This window comes from Plodia interpunctella, chromosome 23 (assembly GCF_027563975.2).
Source record: "Plodia interpunctella isolate USDA-ARS_2022_Savannah chromosome 23, ilPloInte3.2, whole genome shotgun sequence".
NCBI classification, from domain to species: Eukaryota; Metazoa; Arthropoda; class Insecta; order Lepidoptera; family Pyralidae; genus Plodia; species Plodia interpunctella.
Window position 1 is genome coordinate 1,651,495 of NC_071316.1, and position 17,370 is coordinate 1,668,864.

General features: G+C 35.2%; 1 protein-coding gene across 7 annotated transcripts in view; it reads left to right on the forward strand.

Moving 5' to 3' along the window:
• cher (cheerio) overlaps window positions 1-17,370 on the forward strand; it is a 72,345-nt gene that overhangs the window by 7,159 nt on the left and 47,816 nt on the right. For 2 of the 7 annotated variants that reach the window (XM_053762880.2, XM_053762882.2), the window contains exons 2-3: window positions 15,579-15,691; window positions 16,091-16,141. In XM_053762880.2, the coding sequence (XP_053618855.1) occupies window positions 16,138-16,141 (4 nt within the window). In that variant the 5' untranslated portion in view covers window positions 15,579-15,691; window positions 16,091-16,137. Of the gene's footprint in view, window positions 1-3,212; window positions 3,289-14,370; window positions 14,502-15,578; window positions 15,692-16,090; window positions 16,142-17,370 lie in introns of those variants that run through there. The other 5 variants (XM_053762883.1, XM_053762884.1, XM_053762881.2 and 2 more) reach the window with 4 other exon arrangements.

Below are 17,370 nucleotides of genomic sequence, written 5' to 3' on the forward strand. Positions count from 1 at the left end.
AAATGTAGGAATATGTACGATTTAAGTTTTTCCTTAAACACCAATTTGGGTGTGTGTGTGTGTGTACTCATGTTTTCTGCACATTTTTCCTTTCTTTGAAACACATAAGTATAACAGCCGCTGTAAATAAATAAATAAATAGGGACACATCACACAGATTGGCAAGCAAAGTTCGAAACTTGTGTTATGGGATACTAACTCAACGATACTATATTCTATAACATAATCAAAATCAAACCATTTATTCAGATATATATAGATCCAAGACCCACGTCAATTTGAAAAGATCAATTTCCATGTTGACCTGACCGGGGAAAGTTTATGCCACTCTCCACCTCAGCTACATATTATTCCAAGCCTAATCACAGCGTAACACTTTTATTAGTAAGGACGCTGAAGCTGGAAGAGGGGAGTGTATGAAAAATGCATATAGTGAAGTTTTAGGGCTGTCATTTTATTTATAAAACTGGTTAGCTACATCAGTAAATCACATTGGATTAGCATTCTAGTCTTCCACAAGTACGTAATAAATTTTACAAGTTTATTTCCATCAGACTTAAGTATTTGAAAAATAACTTCTATGTATAATATATTTATAATATACCAGTATTAATTTTCGTAAAATTTCCCTTTCTCAAAATGTTCGTGTAAAATGTTAACTTGAAAGTAAAGACATTTCACAGAAAAAAAGCACATAATAATTAAAATGAAAATATTATTAAAACTTCACTCCCTGGAACAATGGAGCATGGCTGTTACTACCACACGGGGGTCAAATTTATCTACTCCCGACTGTACAGTCGACCGCATGTCAAACGACCCGGAATCATTGCAAACTAACTTGTATTATCGCCGCATACAGGGCCATGTTGGGTAACTTGACATGCGGTCGACTGTACAACAACTTCCTGGACGAGTATGCATTCAAATAGGTTGGTTGTTTGCTTTAAAATACGTTTATGATCTGACATTATCCTTTGTGCAAACTGCGCAAGATTCGTGAAAATTCGCCACACTGGAGTCAACTACGCATCGTACGCGTGACTCACATCTGTGGTATTTCTATCCAAAATAGTTTAGACTTGAATCTGATATGTTTTTGTTGTTGTAATGTAAACATTTTGTTTCATAATATCATATTTTGCATAAAAACAAATAGCATTTAACAAATCAACATTTTTTAAAAATAATAATGATATTTTCTTTATACATTGCCGATACTGAAACACATGGAAAGAGCAAACAATAAAATCATAGAAAAAGATGTTTTACAAATATACAATTTTTGACACAAGCTTTTATTGTTGTACTGATTATGACTTGATAGGTTTTTGTTTTTCCGATGTGTTTCCGATTCAGTTAACAATGATTTTCTTTATAGTTAGTTAATTTAGTTCATAGAATTCTTATTGCATTCAATGTGTGTCAAGTATCATGTCCGTGCAGTAAACCGTTGAGGAGTTCCCAGGGCTTGCCAGCCGTTCCTGGGTGCCCCATCAGATCTTTGCTTATCGTAATAATGCATTGTCATCCAAACTAAACGTGTGGTCATCCAAAAAAACCCAGTCCGTCAAAGTTTGACACAAGGAGCCGGCGCAAAGTTGATTACACCTATTCCAAAAAATTGTAGGTTTTTTTGTGAAATTGATAAGTATTTCACAATATAGTTGATGAGTATCTTAGAGGCAAATTTTTGCAAAAAAACAATAGTTTACAAAAATCGTAAGTTATAAAAAAAATTACTTATGTTTAAAAAGAAAACTGATTATTAATTGATAGGTTTTTGAAATGTGTTTCCGATTCACTTAACTATGTATTTCTTTATAGTTAGTTCATTTAGTTAGATATCAAAAGAAAATAAATAGATTAAATAAATAAATAAATATATACACAAATTGAGCAAGCCCCAAAGTAAGTTAACTAACTCAACGATACGATATTTTATAACAAATACATATATAGATAAACATCCAAGACCCGGGCCAATCAGAAATAGATCATTTTCCATCATGACCCGACCGGGGATCGAACCCGGGACCTCTCGGTTCAGAGGCAAGCACTTCATCACTGCGCCACCGAGGTCGTCATAAACACGACACGCGATAATATAGAAAAGCTTGTAAACGTGAGCTTTCCGTACAGTAACCTTAAAAAGCTTCATTAATATCTGCCAGCTGGGTATGTGATGAGAAATTGGTGCCGAAATGATGATAAAAATTGGGCCTCGCCCACACGCCCGCGCTATATTTACGGCAAGTCGTTGGCCGGGCGGGTTGTGACAGCCGGGATGTTGGCATGCGCCGACCTGTCATTCGTAAAGGACTTCCTTCCAAGCTCTCTCTCATCTGAGCTTTTTCCCGGTGTCTTCCGCAGCCGTTGAGAGTCTGAGCCCAGGATCCGCTTTCCTATACTTTCGTCTCCACTTCGCACGGTGGTCGGCATCCCTAGTTGATCAAGCCAGTAGAATTTGCCTCTTTTGCCAGGGTCAGGTGGGAACGGCATAACCAGACATTTATTCCCTACGTCATTTGTCGGTCTACGCAAGACGTGGCCGTACCAGCGCATGCGGCTCGGCATGAAGACAGCCGCGAATTCGTACCTTAGAATTGCGGGATTTCATTCCACTTCTACATTTTTGTTGATTATTTGATAATTACTGACGATTTTGATGCGATATGGTTTCTACTATTAGTAATTAGCATCGTTTACTAAGGGACAAAAAGCCATGGCAGTTGATAGGCAACAACCGCGTATCTAAAGGGGGTTGACGTGAGGCGATCTCGTGTAGGACGATATCAAATTGTGGACTGACAAAAACTTTTCGAAACTCACAAATAGATTTTGTTCTTAATTTCCTATATATGTAAGTTTTATATTTACACTGTTGTGTTGTGTACACTGTACATACATTTAATAATATGTATATAAATAAAACATGATTTCAAGATATATTTTCTCAATTTACTACTTTCGCTCCAGTGATTTTAGAACAATAATACAAAAAAAAACATATTAAAACCAATTTCATATAAGAATGATTAGCACGGTGCGGCATTACAGTACTTTATTGGTCATGAATGAATATCAACTCATTGATTGTATTCCCATCAATTTCAGCTAATCAACAAGTTGTCCCATCATAAAATATGTAATCCAGAAATTGGGATAATGCGAGCGACCGTCTAAAATTATCCCAACTAGATTGAACACGTGATCTCAAAGTTATAGTACTAATAGTTACGAGTAGACGTCTTGTATAGCGTCTTGTATAGTGATTTTGACGTTTAGGTAAGTTTTTTTTTTAATTTATATTAGAAAAAAAAAGTTTCTGTATTTATTTTAGAAAATGTAACTGGCCAGTCATTATTTAAAACGTCGATAGTTATGCGTTGAGAGTAGATTTTAAACAATTTTCTTATGCTTTTTATAATTTAGTCTGTTGCCAGTTATAGTTTTTTTATGTATATTAAAAAATTGGATGCTCTATTTATTGCAATATAAGTTTAATTTCGTGTTGCCCTCTCTGAAATTGCCACTTTTTAAACTATTATACTATACCTGTTATTTTGTTGATTTTTTATAGTACAAACGATTAGGATTTTTTATTTTATTAATATTATTTGTCATGTATGTATGATGGTATGTAATTTGGAATAAAAATGACTAAATTAACTTATAGAGATGCAAATGTTACAAATATTTTTTATTTAGGTCAACTTGTGTTGTGTTCTAGAATTACGGAATTCCGAATTTTACGGACGGCTGTGTTAAACGATTAAAAATCTAGCTTGCTCAATTCTGCTAGTTGATCAGTGCTTGCCGTAATATATCTGTATCCTATAAAAATATTATAAAAGTTTTTATATTATTAACAAAGATGATGTCAGAAATGTAATAACACATCGTTATCCTTACATATTTTAAAACAAAGTCCTCTGACGCGTCAAACTCAAAAAATACCACACGGATTTTCATACGGTTTTCTCCGATAGGTTGTGTGATTCCTAAAGAAGTTTTATGTGTATAATTTATTATGCTTTACCCGAATGAAGTCGCGGCGGGCGGCTAGTGTATGTTGAAAAATGTTTTTAATATGTGCATTATCCCAAATTCAACAAGATAACTCACGGGAACAACTTTGACCATGTTTTGGCTCTTGGAATATACTCTTTATGACTATTATCATTCGTTTCCTCTTGTAAACTTTTCATACAAAACAAAAGTTTCTATTTAAAAACATTGTTCGTATAAACACTTGAAAACCATTTCTCAAAACTAAACGATCGGTTAACACCCGCTAACTAAATTGGCGCCAAACTCTAGAACAAAGATCAAAATGGCTGCCCCTCAATTTAACAGCTGTCACAAACTGACATGCGGCTGTTCTCGGCTCGCGATAGTTTGATGTTTTCCTTTCTTTGTTTTCTGTTAATTACGTTTATTTTTTACTGTTTGATTTTAAGGGGAATTAAAAAAAATGTTACTATTTTTAGTGAGAGAAATATGTGATTTAAGTACTTTATTTTGTTAAATGCATTTCAGATTATTACAAAGTTTAGTAGGTAACTGGTAGAATATTAACATAATTTTTATTATTTGGTAGAATAGAATCCTTGTCCAACACAACAACAGCGACGTTATTGGCGGGCTATTGAAGTATGTTCCTCTGAACACAGAGTCTGACAAAGACTTTCGTGACGTATCTGTCACTGTCACTGCATATGCGGAGTGCAGTGCGCATGCGCGAGTCTGTAGCCCTGGATTTTGCAAGGTTCAAGGATACACCAGGAAACCTTTAGTGGAGGTCATCCGCGTACACGTGTAAATGTTCAAGTTTAATTGCTTTGTGAGGATAAACATATTTTCAAAGTGGGAAAATATCTTAAAAGTAATTTTTTTTGGAAAAGTAACTTATGCAAAAGGCGAAAATTTCCTCTACCTCTAATTTAGCAAGAATTTGTAACAACACAATTTCTGCATAGTATAAAACAAAGTAGCATTTCGTGTCCGTCTGTTTCTAAGCAACGAATTATGATGCAGTTTTCACTGTTTGTACTAGACAATTTATTCCCGAAGACTTACCTATAAATAAATGCCCTCGTGCGAAGCCGGGCCAAGTCGCTAGTATATATCCCTAAATTCGACCTTCATGTTCGTCCTCGAAAGACCTTCAACCAAGGCCTCTGAAATTCAGCATTGGCAGCAAGGTCCCGACCTCGGAGCGACCTCGCGCGGAGGTCGCTGGGCTCCGTCCGTGACCCTCGGGAGCTCTCGGCCTTCAGTCAAGGTTCGGGAAGCGAGGGCAGCTGCACCCGTGTTACCTTGAACTCCGCGGGATGAAGGGCGCGTTTAATGACGATATGCTATGTTCATCGACATAGGTAATAAGCTAGCGGCCCGTCCCGGCTTCGCTCGGATAACAACATAATTGATTACATCTACATTGGGAACTACACTATCTATTGGTGAAAACCGCATGAAAATCCGTGCAGTCTTTTTTGAGTTTATTGCACCAGACAGACAGACAGACACACGCGGCAGAGGACTTCGGTTTATACTACGTAAGGATACAAAAATAGTGGGTAGTAGATGTAACTAACAGGATTCGAACGAAATCAATTGTGTTTACCGCTGAGTTGTCTACTCATATCTTTAGTTGACGAAATTTGAATGGGATTATTCGTTATTCCTTCTCACCCTCATTTAACTACCCTAAAGGTCAAATTTTAAGAAATCCTAAAACACAGGTTTCATTATTTTTGTTGCATAGCATTTATGCCAAGTAGATCAGTAAAGATTTTCGTTATTTTTCATATAAACTTTACCCCCAATTTTAACCCCTTTAGGGGGCGAATTTTGAAAATTCCTTTCTTATCTGAGCACTATTTAATAACCTAAAGCTACTGCCCAAATTTCGTGTTTATAGCTTCTATGGTTTAGGCTGGGCGTTGATTAGTAAAAAAAAGCTTGTTCTTTTATATATAGGTTAATAAATATATTAATTTTCTAATTCTTGTCTTTGATTTGTACTTGTTGACAATCTCTCTCTGATCTTTGCATGCTCCCGGTTAAATCCGGAAAATCGGATTCTGGAAAAACAAAATATAGATAATTTACCTAATTTTTAGGGTTCTGTATTTATAATACTGAGCAAACTCTTTATTTTCACAATATTAATGAAATATAGGCTATCCGATCACCTGCATCGATCAATATACAACAATATGACGTCAGAGATTCAACAGCCACATGGTTATCGATATCTCCCCGCAAACTGGTATTAATTTATGCATACCAATAGATTTAACAATAATTTCTCAATATAAGTTGTAATATAAATTGTATATAAGTACACGTTTAGTCGAAATGAGCGGTGTTCTTGGTAGAAATAGATTATTGTTTCTAGGCTATGTGTCCCTTAGTGGCCTCATATGACATCCATAGGAGGAATAAGGAGTGATCGTAGGGTAGGTGTATAGGTAGGTATGAAGCGGTGGTGGTGTAATGGTTAAGACGCCCGCCTGTGGATCGAAAGGTCCCAGGTTCGAATCCTACTCGTGCCACATGAGTTTGTATACCAATCTGACTCATGTATTGTAGTTTTCATCGACCACCATTTGCTTTCGGTGAAGGAAAACATCGTGAGGAAACCTGCACACTGGTTGATTCTTATTAACTTGTGTGTGAAATGGAGAAGGCATTGGCAAACCACTCCATTAATAATGCCAAGAAAGTTGTTGTGTGTGTTTCTGCCACGTAATGACCACGACCCTCGGCCATGAGGAATACGACTATGAAGAAGTAGGGTAGGTAATAGATATCCGGTTCCGCCTTCAAAGTATTATGTTTATTTTAGGAGAAGGTCGTAGGGTACACATTTAGTTCAAACTTAGTTCATCCTGAGGTACACGAACTCGTAACGCTGTGCTACAATAGCGCCTAGCTACGATGTAACTCTAGTAGTGATTGTTTTTGTTATAAAAACTTTTTTTAAGGCAGTCCCCAAATAAAGTGTCATGTGACGCGTGTTCCTGGTTGCATTCTTGGCTGTGGCCCCTGAAGCCAAGAGCATGCGTAACATAATCAAAAATCTCACGCGATATTTCGTCTAAAACTGGAGGTGTTTTTTAATTGACAACACGTAACAAGGTCTAGGTAATTATAAAATAAATTTTAAAAACATGTGTTTATTTCAAGCATAGCTCTTAGTATTAATCATATATCAATTTAAATTCTACGTTACTAACAAACACAATTATATATTGGATACTTATATACTGTGACGTGTGGTGCCGCCCTGGAATAAAACCATTACAAATCCTAGTGAAAGTCGTACTAGAGGACCGAGAGACACACAGCCTAATAACCGCATTCTCTAGATTGGACGACATCATACCGGCTGTTGTTAAATCAGCTTTCATAGCACAGCTGAATCTTCAAAGTTTTAAGTTTAATTTTTAAGCTGATCCTGGGCTTCGTGGCGTCATAGCCTAGATCGCAACCAGGAACATACGTAGATGAGACAGATATAAACATCGGGTATTGAAAAATCAAGTCGCGCCGGCGCGGCGGCTCCGTGTCGTTAACCTAGGTCACCGTATTATTGAAGCGAATTTCAACCCAATCGTAAAATGGTAAATTAGTTATATCTTTCATTAACTTTCAAATAGTATTTCAGCCAGACAGACATCCAGACAGGTGGATCGATAAAAGCTTGATATAAACAATATTATAGTTGGCTCTTGGCAAGTACTATACTAATATTAAATATGATTTTCCTATAAATCGTATGCTTAGATTGTATGGTGTGAGTTACAAATTGAACTGTGTACATTCAATTCATTTTGCTGAAAGCTCTCAACGTAGCGATGAGATAGTAATTTATGCAAATACTTATAACATTTGTGGCTTGTGCTTCCGCCCTAGTATACGACCACTCCATATCCTCTCATGGATGTCGTACGAGGCGATTAAGGGACACACAACCTAGGTAGCTGGTAGACAATAGCATTCCTAAGGAGCGTCGATGCCAACATCTGAGGAGGAGTAATTAATGAAACGAAGCTAATTAGATATTATTAACTTCAGAATGGGTAATAATATATAGATCATATCACGCTCCGTTGCAAAAGTGATAGGAACATTGTCGACAGGAATTCCGGACGCCTGCCAAGCTTTCAGAGCTTTTAGCGATCGAAAGCTCGACCATTAATCCGATAATTAATAGCGCGTCGATCAGAAATTAAAAATATTTTAACTGCGCTATGCCAACATAACAAATAGAGCGTAGGTCAAGATGAAGCGGTGGTGGTGTAATGGTTAAGATTGAAAGATCCCAGGTTCGAATTCTACTCATGCTGTATGTTTGTATAGAATCTGTCACATGTATAGTAGTTTTCATCGACCACAACCTGCTTCCGGTGAAGGAAAACATCGTGAGGAAACCTGCACACTGTTTGATTATAAACTTGTGTGTGAAATGGAGAAGGCCATGGCAAACCACTACATTAATAGTGCCGAGAAAGTTTCTGTGTGTGTTTCAATCCACGTAATGACCCGATTACCCTCAGCCATGAGTTACGACTATGAAGTGTTTGCATTTTTAGGGTTCCGTTCATCCAAGATAAAAACGGAACCTTAATAGAATCACTTTTGTTTGAAATAGAAAAAAAAATTATTCATAGCATACAAATAACATCACAGAAAAAAATATTACAAATTAAAAAAATATGCACTTATGGCAAGGTTAGAAAAGTAGACAACGAGGGGTTGGAAAAGTAGAAAAAGGATAACTGACTCCCAGGACTAGACCTATATTGTGATACTAATAACTTACTTGCTAGATCTTATTTACCAATTTATGTACACGAACAGATTATATAAAAAGTGGAAGTGGTACTGCTTATTTCTAAAGAAATCTCTTCCAGCAGACCAGCAGCAGAATGGGTAAAGTGCGCGTGTACCAAACAAAACAAAATAAACCTACTTAAAATTACATACATACATGCCAATCTATATAAACTTACATATATTTATATTATATACATACTTATATCTACTATTCCTCATGATAGAGAGAGTACTCTTTAATTCTATAGAATTACAGTCACGTATATCAGATGGCAGCGAATTCCACAACCTAACAGCTTCAACAGAAAAATAGTGTGTCTTATGTACTAAAGTTTTAACAATCACTCAGCTTGTGTTATGACGAGGAGCCATTCTCCTTGCCCCATTCCTTCGGTCTACGGTATCTTTTCTCTTTCTCTCATCCTTGCGTCTTCCCAGTTCGGGGTCGTGACGTCCCAAAGCACAGGGTTCGCGTAAAAAAATAATCACTAAATTTTTGACGATTTGGCGATGCTTGTATACCGGCTGCTTGTCTGACGTCAACCATCTTTGGAGATGCTATTGTTGCCTATCAGATGTCAAGGTATGGGTCCCACTAAATCCTCCGATATAGGCACCACTGTCCTATTCTAGGGCGGGACCACACACGGTCTACGATCACTTTTAGTTCTGCAAAAATAGATACATTTAAATCAAAAGATATGGGTAATTATGGTCGCATATTGCGATTTCACATGCGGATCATTTTCTCTAACTCTTCCATTTTAACCGATGAAGGATTTTACACTGGCGGCATATCCCGACTTCGCTCGCATAAAACCATAATAAATTATACAACTAAACCCTCTTCAATTACAACTAAACACTCTATCTATCAACGAACCGGCATCAAAATTTGTTGCGTGGTTTTTAAGATTTAACATACATAGGAACAGACAGACAGCGGGAAGACTTTTTCTCTACTATAGTACAGTAGTCACAATACAAATGTACATTATTATACTTCACATTTTGTAAATATACCTGCAATTTCATCAAAGAGATCAGTTTATGAACCGTTAATTTGTTTACGACTTAAATAAATTATTTATAACCCATAAAATTATGTTTTTACGGGTGTAAATGTTTTATTTTACTTTTTGACGATAGGTATTATCACTATATAGTATATAAAAGAAAGCCACTTCTAACTGTCTGTCCCTATGTATGCTTAGATCTTTAAAACTAGGCAACGGATTTTGATGCGGTATTGAGGTAGGAAGGTAGGACTGGCCGCTAATATTGAATATTTTTTAATTTTAAATAACCTTAAATAATATCTAATTTAAATTTTGTTTTAGCATAGTAGTTTTAAAACTAATCCAATCTATACTATTATTATAAAGAGGTAAGCTTGTGAGTCTGAATGTTTGAGGTGGGTAAAATCCGTAACTATAGGACCGATTTCAAAAATTCTTTCACCATTAGAAAGGTACGTTATCCAAGATTGTTGTAGGCTATATTTCATCTTAAAATTCCCACGGGAGCGAAACTCCGGGCAAAATCTAGATTATTATAAACGCAAAAGTTTGAATGTGAATATATTTGTTCATCGCTGATGTATATCACCTTAAGTTGAATATAATACAGTGATTTTTCATTGTGCAGTCGTTGCACCCAATGTTACCCAATTTCACACGCCCCGCGTAAAATTAACACCCACAAGAATTTGCCGTAAACTATAAAACGCAGGAAACTCGGTTTCCTGACAGACAGACATTGTTTTATGCTTTTACATGGTGTATGATGCTGTTTTGCCAAGAATGTATTGTTATGAAGAAAAATTATATGCATCTTGAAATTATTTTAAAGAATTTGTTGAAGCAAAATTATCTCTCACTCATCTGAGCGTTTTATTGGTTTCTTCTCAGGGTCCGCTTCCCTTCTTTTTCTTCTCTTCGATCTTAGTTGTCAGAGCATTGACACGCGTTCGGGTTTCCTTGCTATCAGGGCCAGAAATTTGTTTCCTACGTTATTATTTTGTCGGTATGCTAAACTTTACGCAAGAATACTATGTTGGCTATACAATACGAGAAAGGCTGAGTGTAATCTTATAACTACTGCGCTTAGATCAACAAAAAGAATAACTATTGCGTGATAGTTCAATTTATTTTTATTATTTATTAATCTTTAAATTCTTAACTCAACTCATCTTACTTTTCCCATAAATTCCAGCAAAATAACCAATGTTTCAATCGATACGCAATTCCACAACCGATATCAATCCGTAAACAAATGTGGCGGATCATTCACCCGCTACCGAAAAACGTTATTTCTGTAACATAGGTATTCCACTTTATTTTCGGCATCAGCTTAATGATAGCCTAGGTGAACGACAAAATAAGTAAGGCGGACGCGATGCGGCACGATGTGTTAGTGTGCCTAGTTGTCCCATAGCCTAATTTACGCCTAAAGCCGTAATTTACTCTTACACACTGCGGAGTAATTGTGTTAAATTTAAATAATATAGTTAACATATAATATTCATTTGTGCTATGTTTCAAATGAATAAACATTTAATTTTATAAAAATATGGAAGGGAGTCATAATTTAGTAAGCTTAAACTGAATCCGAACTATGAAGGATTAGCACAAACCATTTTAACTAATCCAAAGTCAATTGCAGCAAAAACAATTAAGTATACGATCTTTTTTTATCACCTCAGTAATAACTTACTTTTGTAGGGCATAATAGGGCCGGACGACGAAACGCGAAAGTTTAAAAGTAGCTGTATAGATAAAAGCTCTTTAAAAATTACATTAAAATATACTTTAATTTTTCGTATGCAGATTGCAGAGCGTTGTGCAGCATTCCCTCGCTCACCTACGACACGCTTGGTAACAATCTGAGTGTATATCGAGTTTCGTCTAGTTCGTTATTTCATCGACTTGTCAAATGTTTTGTTTTTAAAACTAGTTTTAAAACGGTTGCATTGTCTGTGCCAAATTGTTTTTAAACACGCAAATTACTAGAGGATATAATAATAGAGGACAATATTGTTGTTGTTTTAGTCTTTCTGAGTTTCTGGTTATTCGTCGAAGTTAAAGCTTCCATACTGAAATTAGACCTTTTTTAAATTATACAGTAATTATATTAGTAATAATTGGGAATTAATACATTTACTATAGCTTCAGCGAGATCGAGTGTTGATGAGGAAAAAATATATAATTGATCAAACGAATTACTTTTAATGAAAGTCATTGGACTGGCCCGAGCTTCATCACCACAGCCGAGAATGAAACTCGGAACTCTTTTAGACGATAGACAGAGGGAGAATGCAGTAGTTTGTAGCTTGTGAGAAATAACTATAAATATAAAAATTGACGAGAAAAAGTGCCTGTGAAGGTCTAATTTCTGGATTTGAATTTGAATTTGAATTTGCAGTCTGCAATCAGTCTAAAAGATTTCCAAACATTTTTTTGCCCTCATTACACATTTGCTCCCGCACAAACTCATTTATTTAAGACTAGATATTGCCCGGGGCCTCGCTTCCGTGGGGATTTTTAGATAAAATAGCATCTTGGATAATGTACATATCTAATGGTTAAATAATTTTTGAAATCGGTTCAATAGTTTCGGAGATTACCCGCCTCAAACATACAAACGCTTACCTCTTTATAATTACAAAATGTATCTCTTAAACTAAATTAAATATTATATATAATATGTTAAACTAAGTTGTCAGTTTGGCAATAAAGTGAGTTTATTTATTAAAATTCCCTTTCATAATTGATTACGTATCTATAAATCCTAAAAATAGACGTAAAAGAGCAAAGTTCACATAACAATTATGTTCAATTGTTTAATATTAAAACACGAGTACATTTGCACCAAATGTCAGGATGCGACGCGCATTTGCACGCGTCACATTAATAATACACTGCATTAAATTGCTTTACAATGTCTTCTGACCGTGTTTGTGGTTGTTATAATCTATAGGGTTAGTCTGTGCTTTAATTCACGAATCCTAACTAATATTATAAACGCGAAAGTACCTAAGTTTGTTTGTTACCTCTTCACGCTCTATCTACTCAACCAATCTTCTTGAAATTTTGCGTACATGTAGTTTGAAGTATGGAGATGGATTGATGTATGGATGGTTTGAAGTATGGACGCGAATGGATTTAAGTACATTGCGTATTTTGTATGTGTGATTTGTTTACCAAGTTTACAAGGTAAAACCAGCACCAGCAATGGACGTATATTTTTATAGACAGACCATTTTTATAGGTATCTATCTTATGTTGTACCATTAAATTCATAATTCATTAATAAATAAATATTCTTGAAAATACGGACATGCTTTGCAAACAATCTACTTTTAATTAAAATGACCAAAAGCCAAAGTAATTACAATCCTATGCGAAGTTCGTTATTTTTGTAATAGAATGAGATAGATGGAGTTATTATATTGTAGCATGTTATTAAGCAATAATTATAACTTTTTATCGAATTCTTTTAACGAAAAGTGTGTTTATTTTTCAGATGACAAAATTTTGAACGAAATATTGTTTTATTTCATACTAGCCTTTGTCCGTGGCTTTCTTCGCGTAGTTTCCAACTGAAACAGTATATTTTTCATGTTTTCCAGGATGAAAGTTAGTGAATAAAGGACACAACAGCAGAACTGTTGATGGCACTAGTGGCCAGTTAAGAAGTTAATATTAGTTTCATTACTTTTAAAACGGAATTAGTGATTTAAAAAAGTATTTAAAATAGTATATGACCATTTACATGAGTCAGATTTGGTGTACAAAATCACGTGGCACGAGTAGGATTCAAACTTGGGACCTTTCGGTTCACAAGCTTAGCCATTAGGCCACCACCGCTTCTGAAACGGGATATGAAACGAGTAACTAATACTTCAGCATAAATTTGAGTTTTTTTTTTTAATTTGGGCACGTTTTATGCTAAGCGTGAGCGATAACTTCAAGCCATAAAACTAATGCAGGATTAAAGCGATCAATCTTCGCGAATTTAAATCTCAGTTTCGGAGAAACAGCTGCATAAACAAGAATAAGAGTATTTTTAACCGACTTGATAAATTGTTTAGTAAACACGGTTAGTGATTTTAACGAGTTGTTTGTTGGTTTTGATATCGAAATTATTTTTTTGCTATGAAATCACTAATTTTAGAATTCATAGGTAGGAACAAGATATTCCAAGATTTGCCGAAAGTCAGACCTTTTCTATTTATTAAGTACGCTAATTATATTAAATAATTAACTAGTTCATTACGATCACTACAAGGAAATCAATTATCTTGTCGTTATAGATTTCAGCGCCATCTATCAACGAGTAGTAGAGACCTTTATTGAGAGATCAGAGTATTGCACAGCGCCATCTTTATGTGAAGTGTTATACCAACAATATGATTTTGATTCGAACCCTACACGAATGCCTGCAATCGTGAACTCTGCTTTGGTTACAGAGTATTTCAGGTTTATTTATGCTAACTGCTAACCGACGTGAACTTGGACGTCCGAAAATAGTTTTAGTTTGACATATGTACGAGGGAAACATGTAGTTTTTATTTTGAATATCGTTGGCGAATTTTTATTCGCTTATAGATTTTAGAAGACGCTTTAGATGGTTTCCAAAATGGATTCAGGGTAATTATTTTTGAGGGTTTCCGTTTGATCTTATCGAAATTTTGCACCCTTTGGTTTTTGCGAATGTTTTCATTTGTCCTAACCTCCTTTACGTAGTTTTCTGCTATTTTACTAGTATTCTCTCTGTATTTGACACTTATCGGCTGAGCAATGTCATTTCGCTTTAAAAATATACTTTCTGGAATGCTTACAGTATGAAGATTTTGCCGGAATATAAAAAAATGCAACTTTTGTTTTTATATATTTTAAATTAATTACCGTGTTATTGACATTCTTTACAAATGGTGTATAATCAACAAATAATTGTAAGGTTAATTGGCCAACAGTTCAGGAGTTTGGTTAAAAACTAATTACATATTTACATCTCTTCATAGTAGTATTTCTCATGGCTGAGGCTCGTGGAACGAGCACGACGAGGAATGAAACACACACACAACTTTATTGGAAATGGCACTCCATTGCCATTTGTTTGCCATTGCCTTCTCCGTTTCACACACAAGTTAATAATAATAAAAATAATAAACCAGTGCGAAGGTTTCCTCATGAAGTTTCCTTCAGTGGAAGCAAGTGGTGATCGATGAAAACTACATGAGTCAGATTGGTATACAAATTATTATATTAAACCTAGTACCTTTCAACCCATAAGCTTCTTAACCATTACACCACCACCGCTTCATTCATACAACCGTTTACATATTTACAAATAATAAAGTTTATTTACGAAGTCAAAATCATCAAATATTTTGTTATTTCTATGACATAGTTTACATGTTATTTAACAATTTACAGCCAGATAAAATGCAAATTACGAGAATCATGAATCCAAAAATAAATAATCAGAGATTTCTTTTGTAATCAGAAGGCCTACCACAAAACACATAGCACGTTACTAACGTCCACATACTGTCTCTTTTTCCCATATCGAGTTAAAAAAAGAGATAACGTGTGGACGCAATGACGTGCTATTTGTTTTATCTTTCGTGGTAGCTCTAGAGTACTGTACTCATTTATGTAATCTATGGTATACTATAAGATTGTACATAAATTAATATTAACTTAATTTTTTTTTATATCCAGAGGCAGTGGCAGTAGACTGGGTGACCAGCGTGACCCACGTTGGTACATCGACTCAGCGTACGCCTCTTCCCTCAAAGTCTCCCTTCGGCTACCAACCAGACAGTTTTTAGAAGGTATGTTTTGCATTAATCAATTCAGGCATATAAACAATCTACAACAGTCTACAGTCTTTTTTTTTGTAATATCTCCTATATACTTATAGGAAATATTACAAAATAATAATTATGTACATAAAGATCCCTTTATGGGACTAATAGAAGCTAAAACATTTTTTTATTTATTTCTGTCTGTCTGTATTTGATGCGATTTTTACAGTTGTGGTATGGGTTTCATCTCAACATGTTGCTTAGATCCCGAGAAATTGACAAAAGCTAGTACATACTAATTATTTCGAAAACTTATTTAAAATATAATTTATCGCAAGGACAAAAAGTACGAACCAAAGGTTAATTCTAATAACTGTCCTTAAATAAGCTTAAATATTTATTAAAGCCAGTAAATGTCGTTTACAGACTTTTATCAACCTCAATATCTGCAGAGTGATTTTAGAAGATATATAATGGGTATGTTGAGTTATGGTGTGGTGCAAATAGAATAATTAATTCCCTATAATATGTACCAAATTATTCACCTGTTTACTGCATCTCTGTTGCAATGTCTGTGACTGTGTCCGATTTTATATGTATTGTGACGTCTGATTTTGTAATGAATTGAGCCAAAAACGCATTTTCATTGTTTGAAAATTAGTATGCCGAACTGTGTTTTATGAAGTTACTTACAACGCCATCTTTTCGCGAGTTCCCAAACTAAATATTGCACTAGTAAACATGCTTGTACACATCGAGGTTTAAGGATCAGTTCAGCTATAGTACGGTAGATGGCGTTACTTTGTAGCATATTGTGACTTTGTTTTGCTACAAAATTGCGGTGATGCTTGGTTATTTACTTATGACCAGAATTTAAGAAGATTATTATATTTAGAAATGCAATTTATGAAAACGTTTTCAAGATATGTAATTTACTGTCGGCTACACACTATTGCCGGTCGCAGACAGATGGCCAGCTTTTATCGTAATGAAAAATCAGCAATGCATGTCGTGCCCGCCTTAGTTTGGCGTAGTGTTTGCCGATATAGTCGGCATGAGAAAGACAGGAATTGTCATAAAATGCATTTAACACAATTAAATTCCGATTTAGGAAAATATCGTAAATCTCCCAAATCGGTAAATCGGTATTTTCTTAGAGTGCAGGTACTAACCTGCAGGTACATACCTGCAGGTACAGTTCACAAACGTGAAAAAGCTGCGACATCCCAAAGCCTAGGGGTTGCGTAAAAATGAACACTGAATTTTAAAGATTAGGAAGAGTTGAATCTTCTTTGGGAATGCAAGTGTTGCCTATGAGTTGATAAGGCTGTTAAGGAAATGATATAAATTTATGTGTTGAGACAAAGAATGTCTAGATTCAGTGCCAATATTTGGCATGTAAATGTTAAAAGTAAAACTTTTCTACTTATGTCAAAAATGATAATTATAAAAGGAATATGAAAATGTGATCACCAGTCAATATACTTAAGTAAAATAAAAAAATATATAAAAAATTAATTAAAATAAATGATAAAGTTTGAGGCCGCTAGGTAAGTATATGACAAAACTTATAAATAAGGAATTCATTGAAAGGACGACGTTCACAATAAGATACGAGTATAGTGCTCCTATGACGAACTCTGTGGCTTAATGGTCGTCATGGCGGACTGCTACTGGAGGTCCTGGGTTCGATCCCCGGTCAGGTC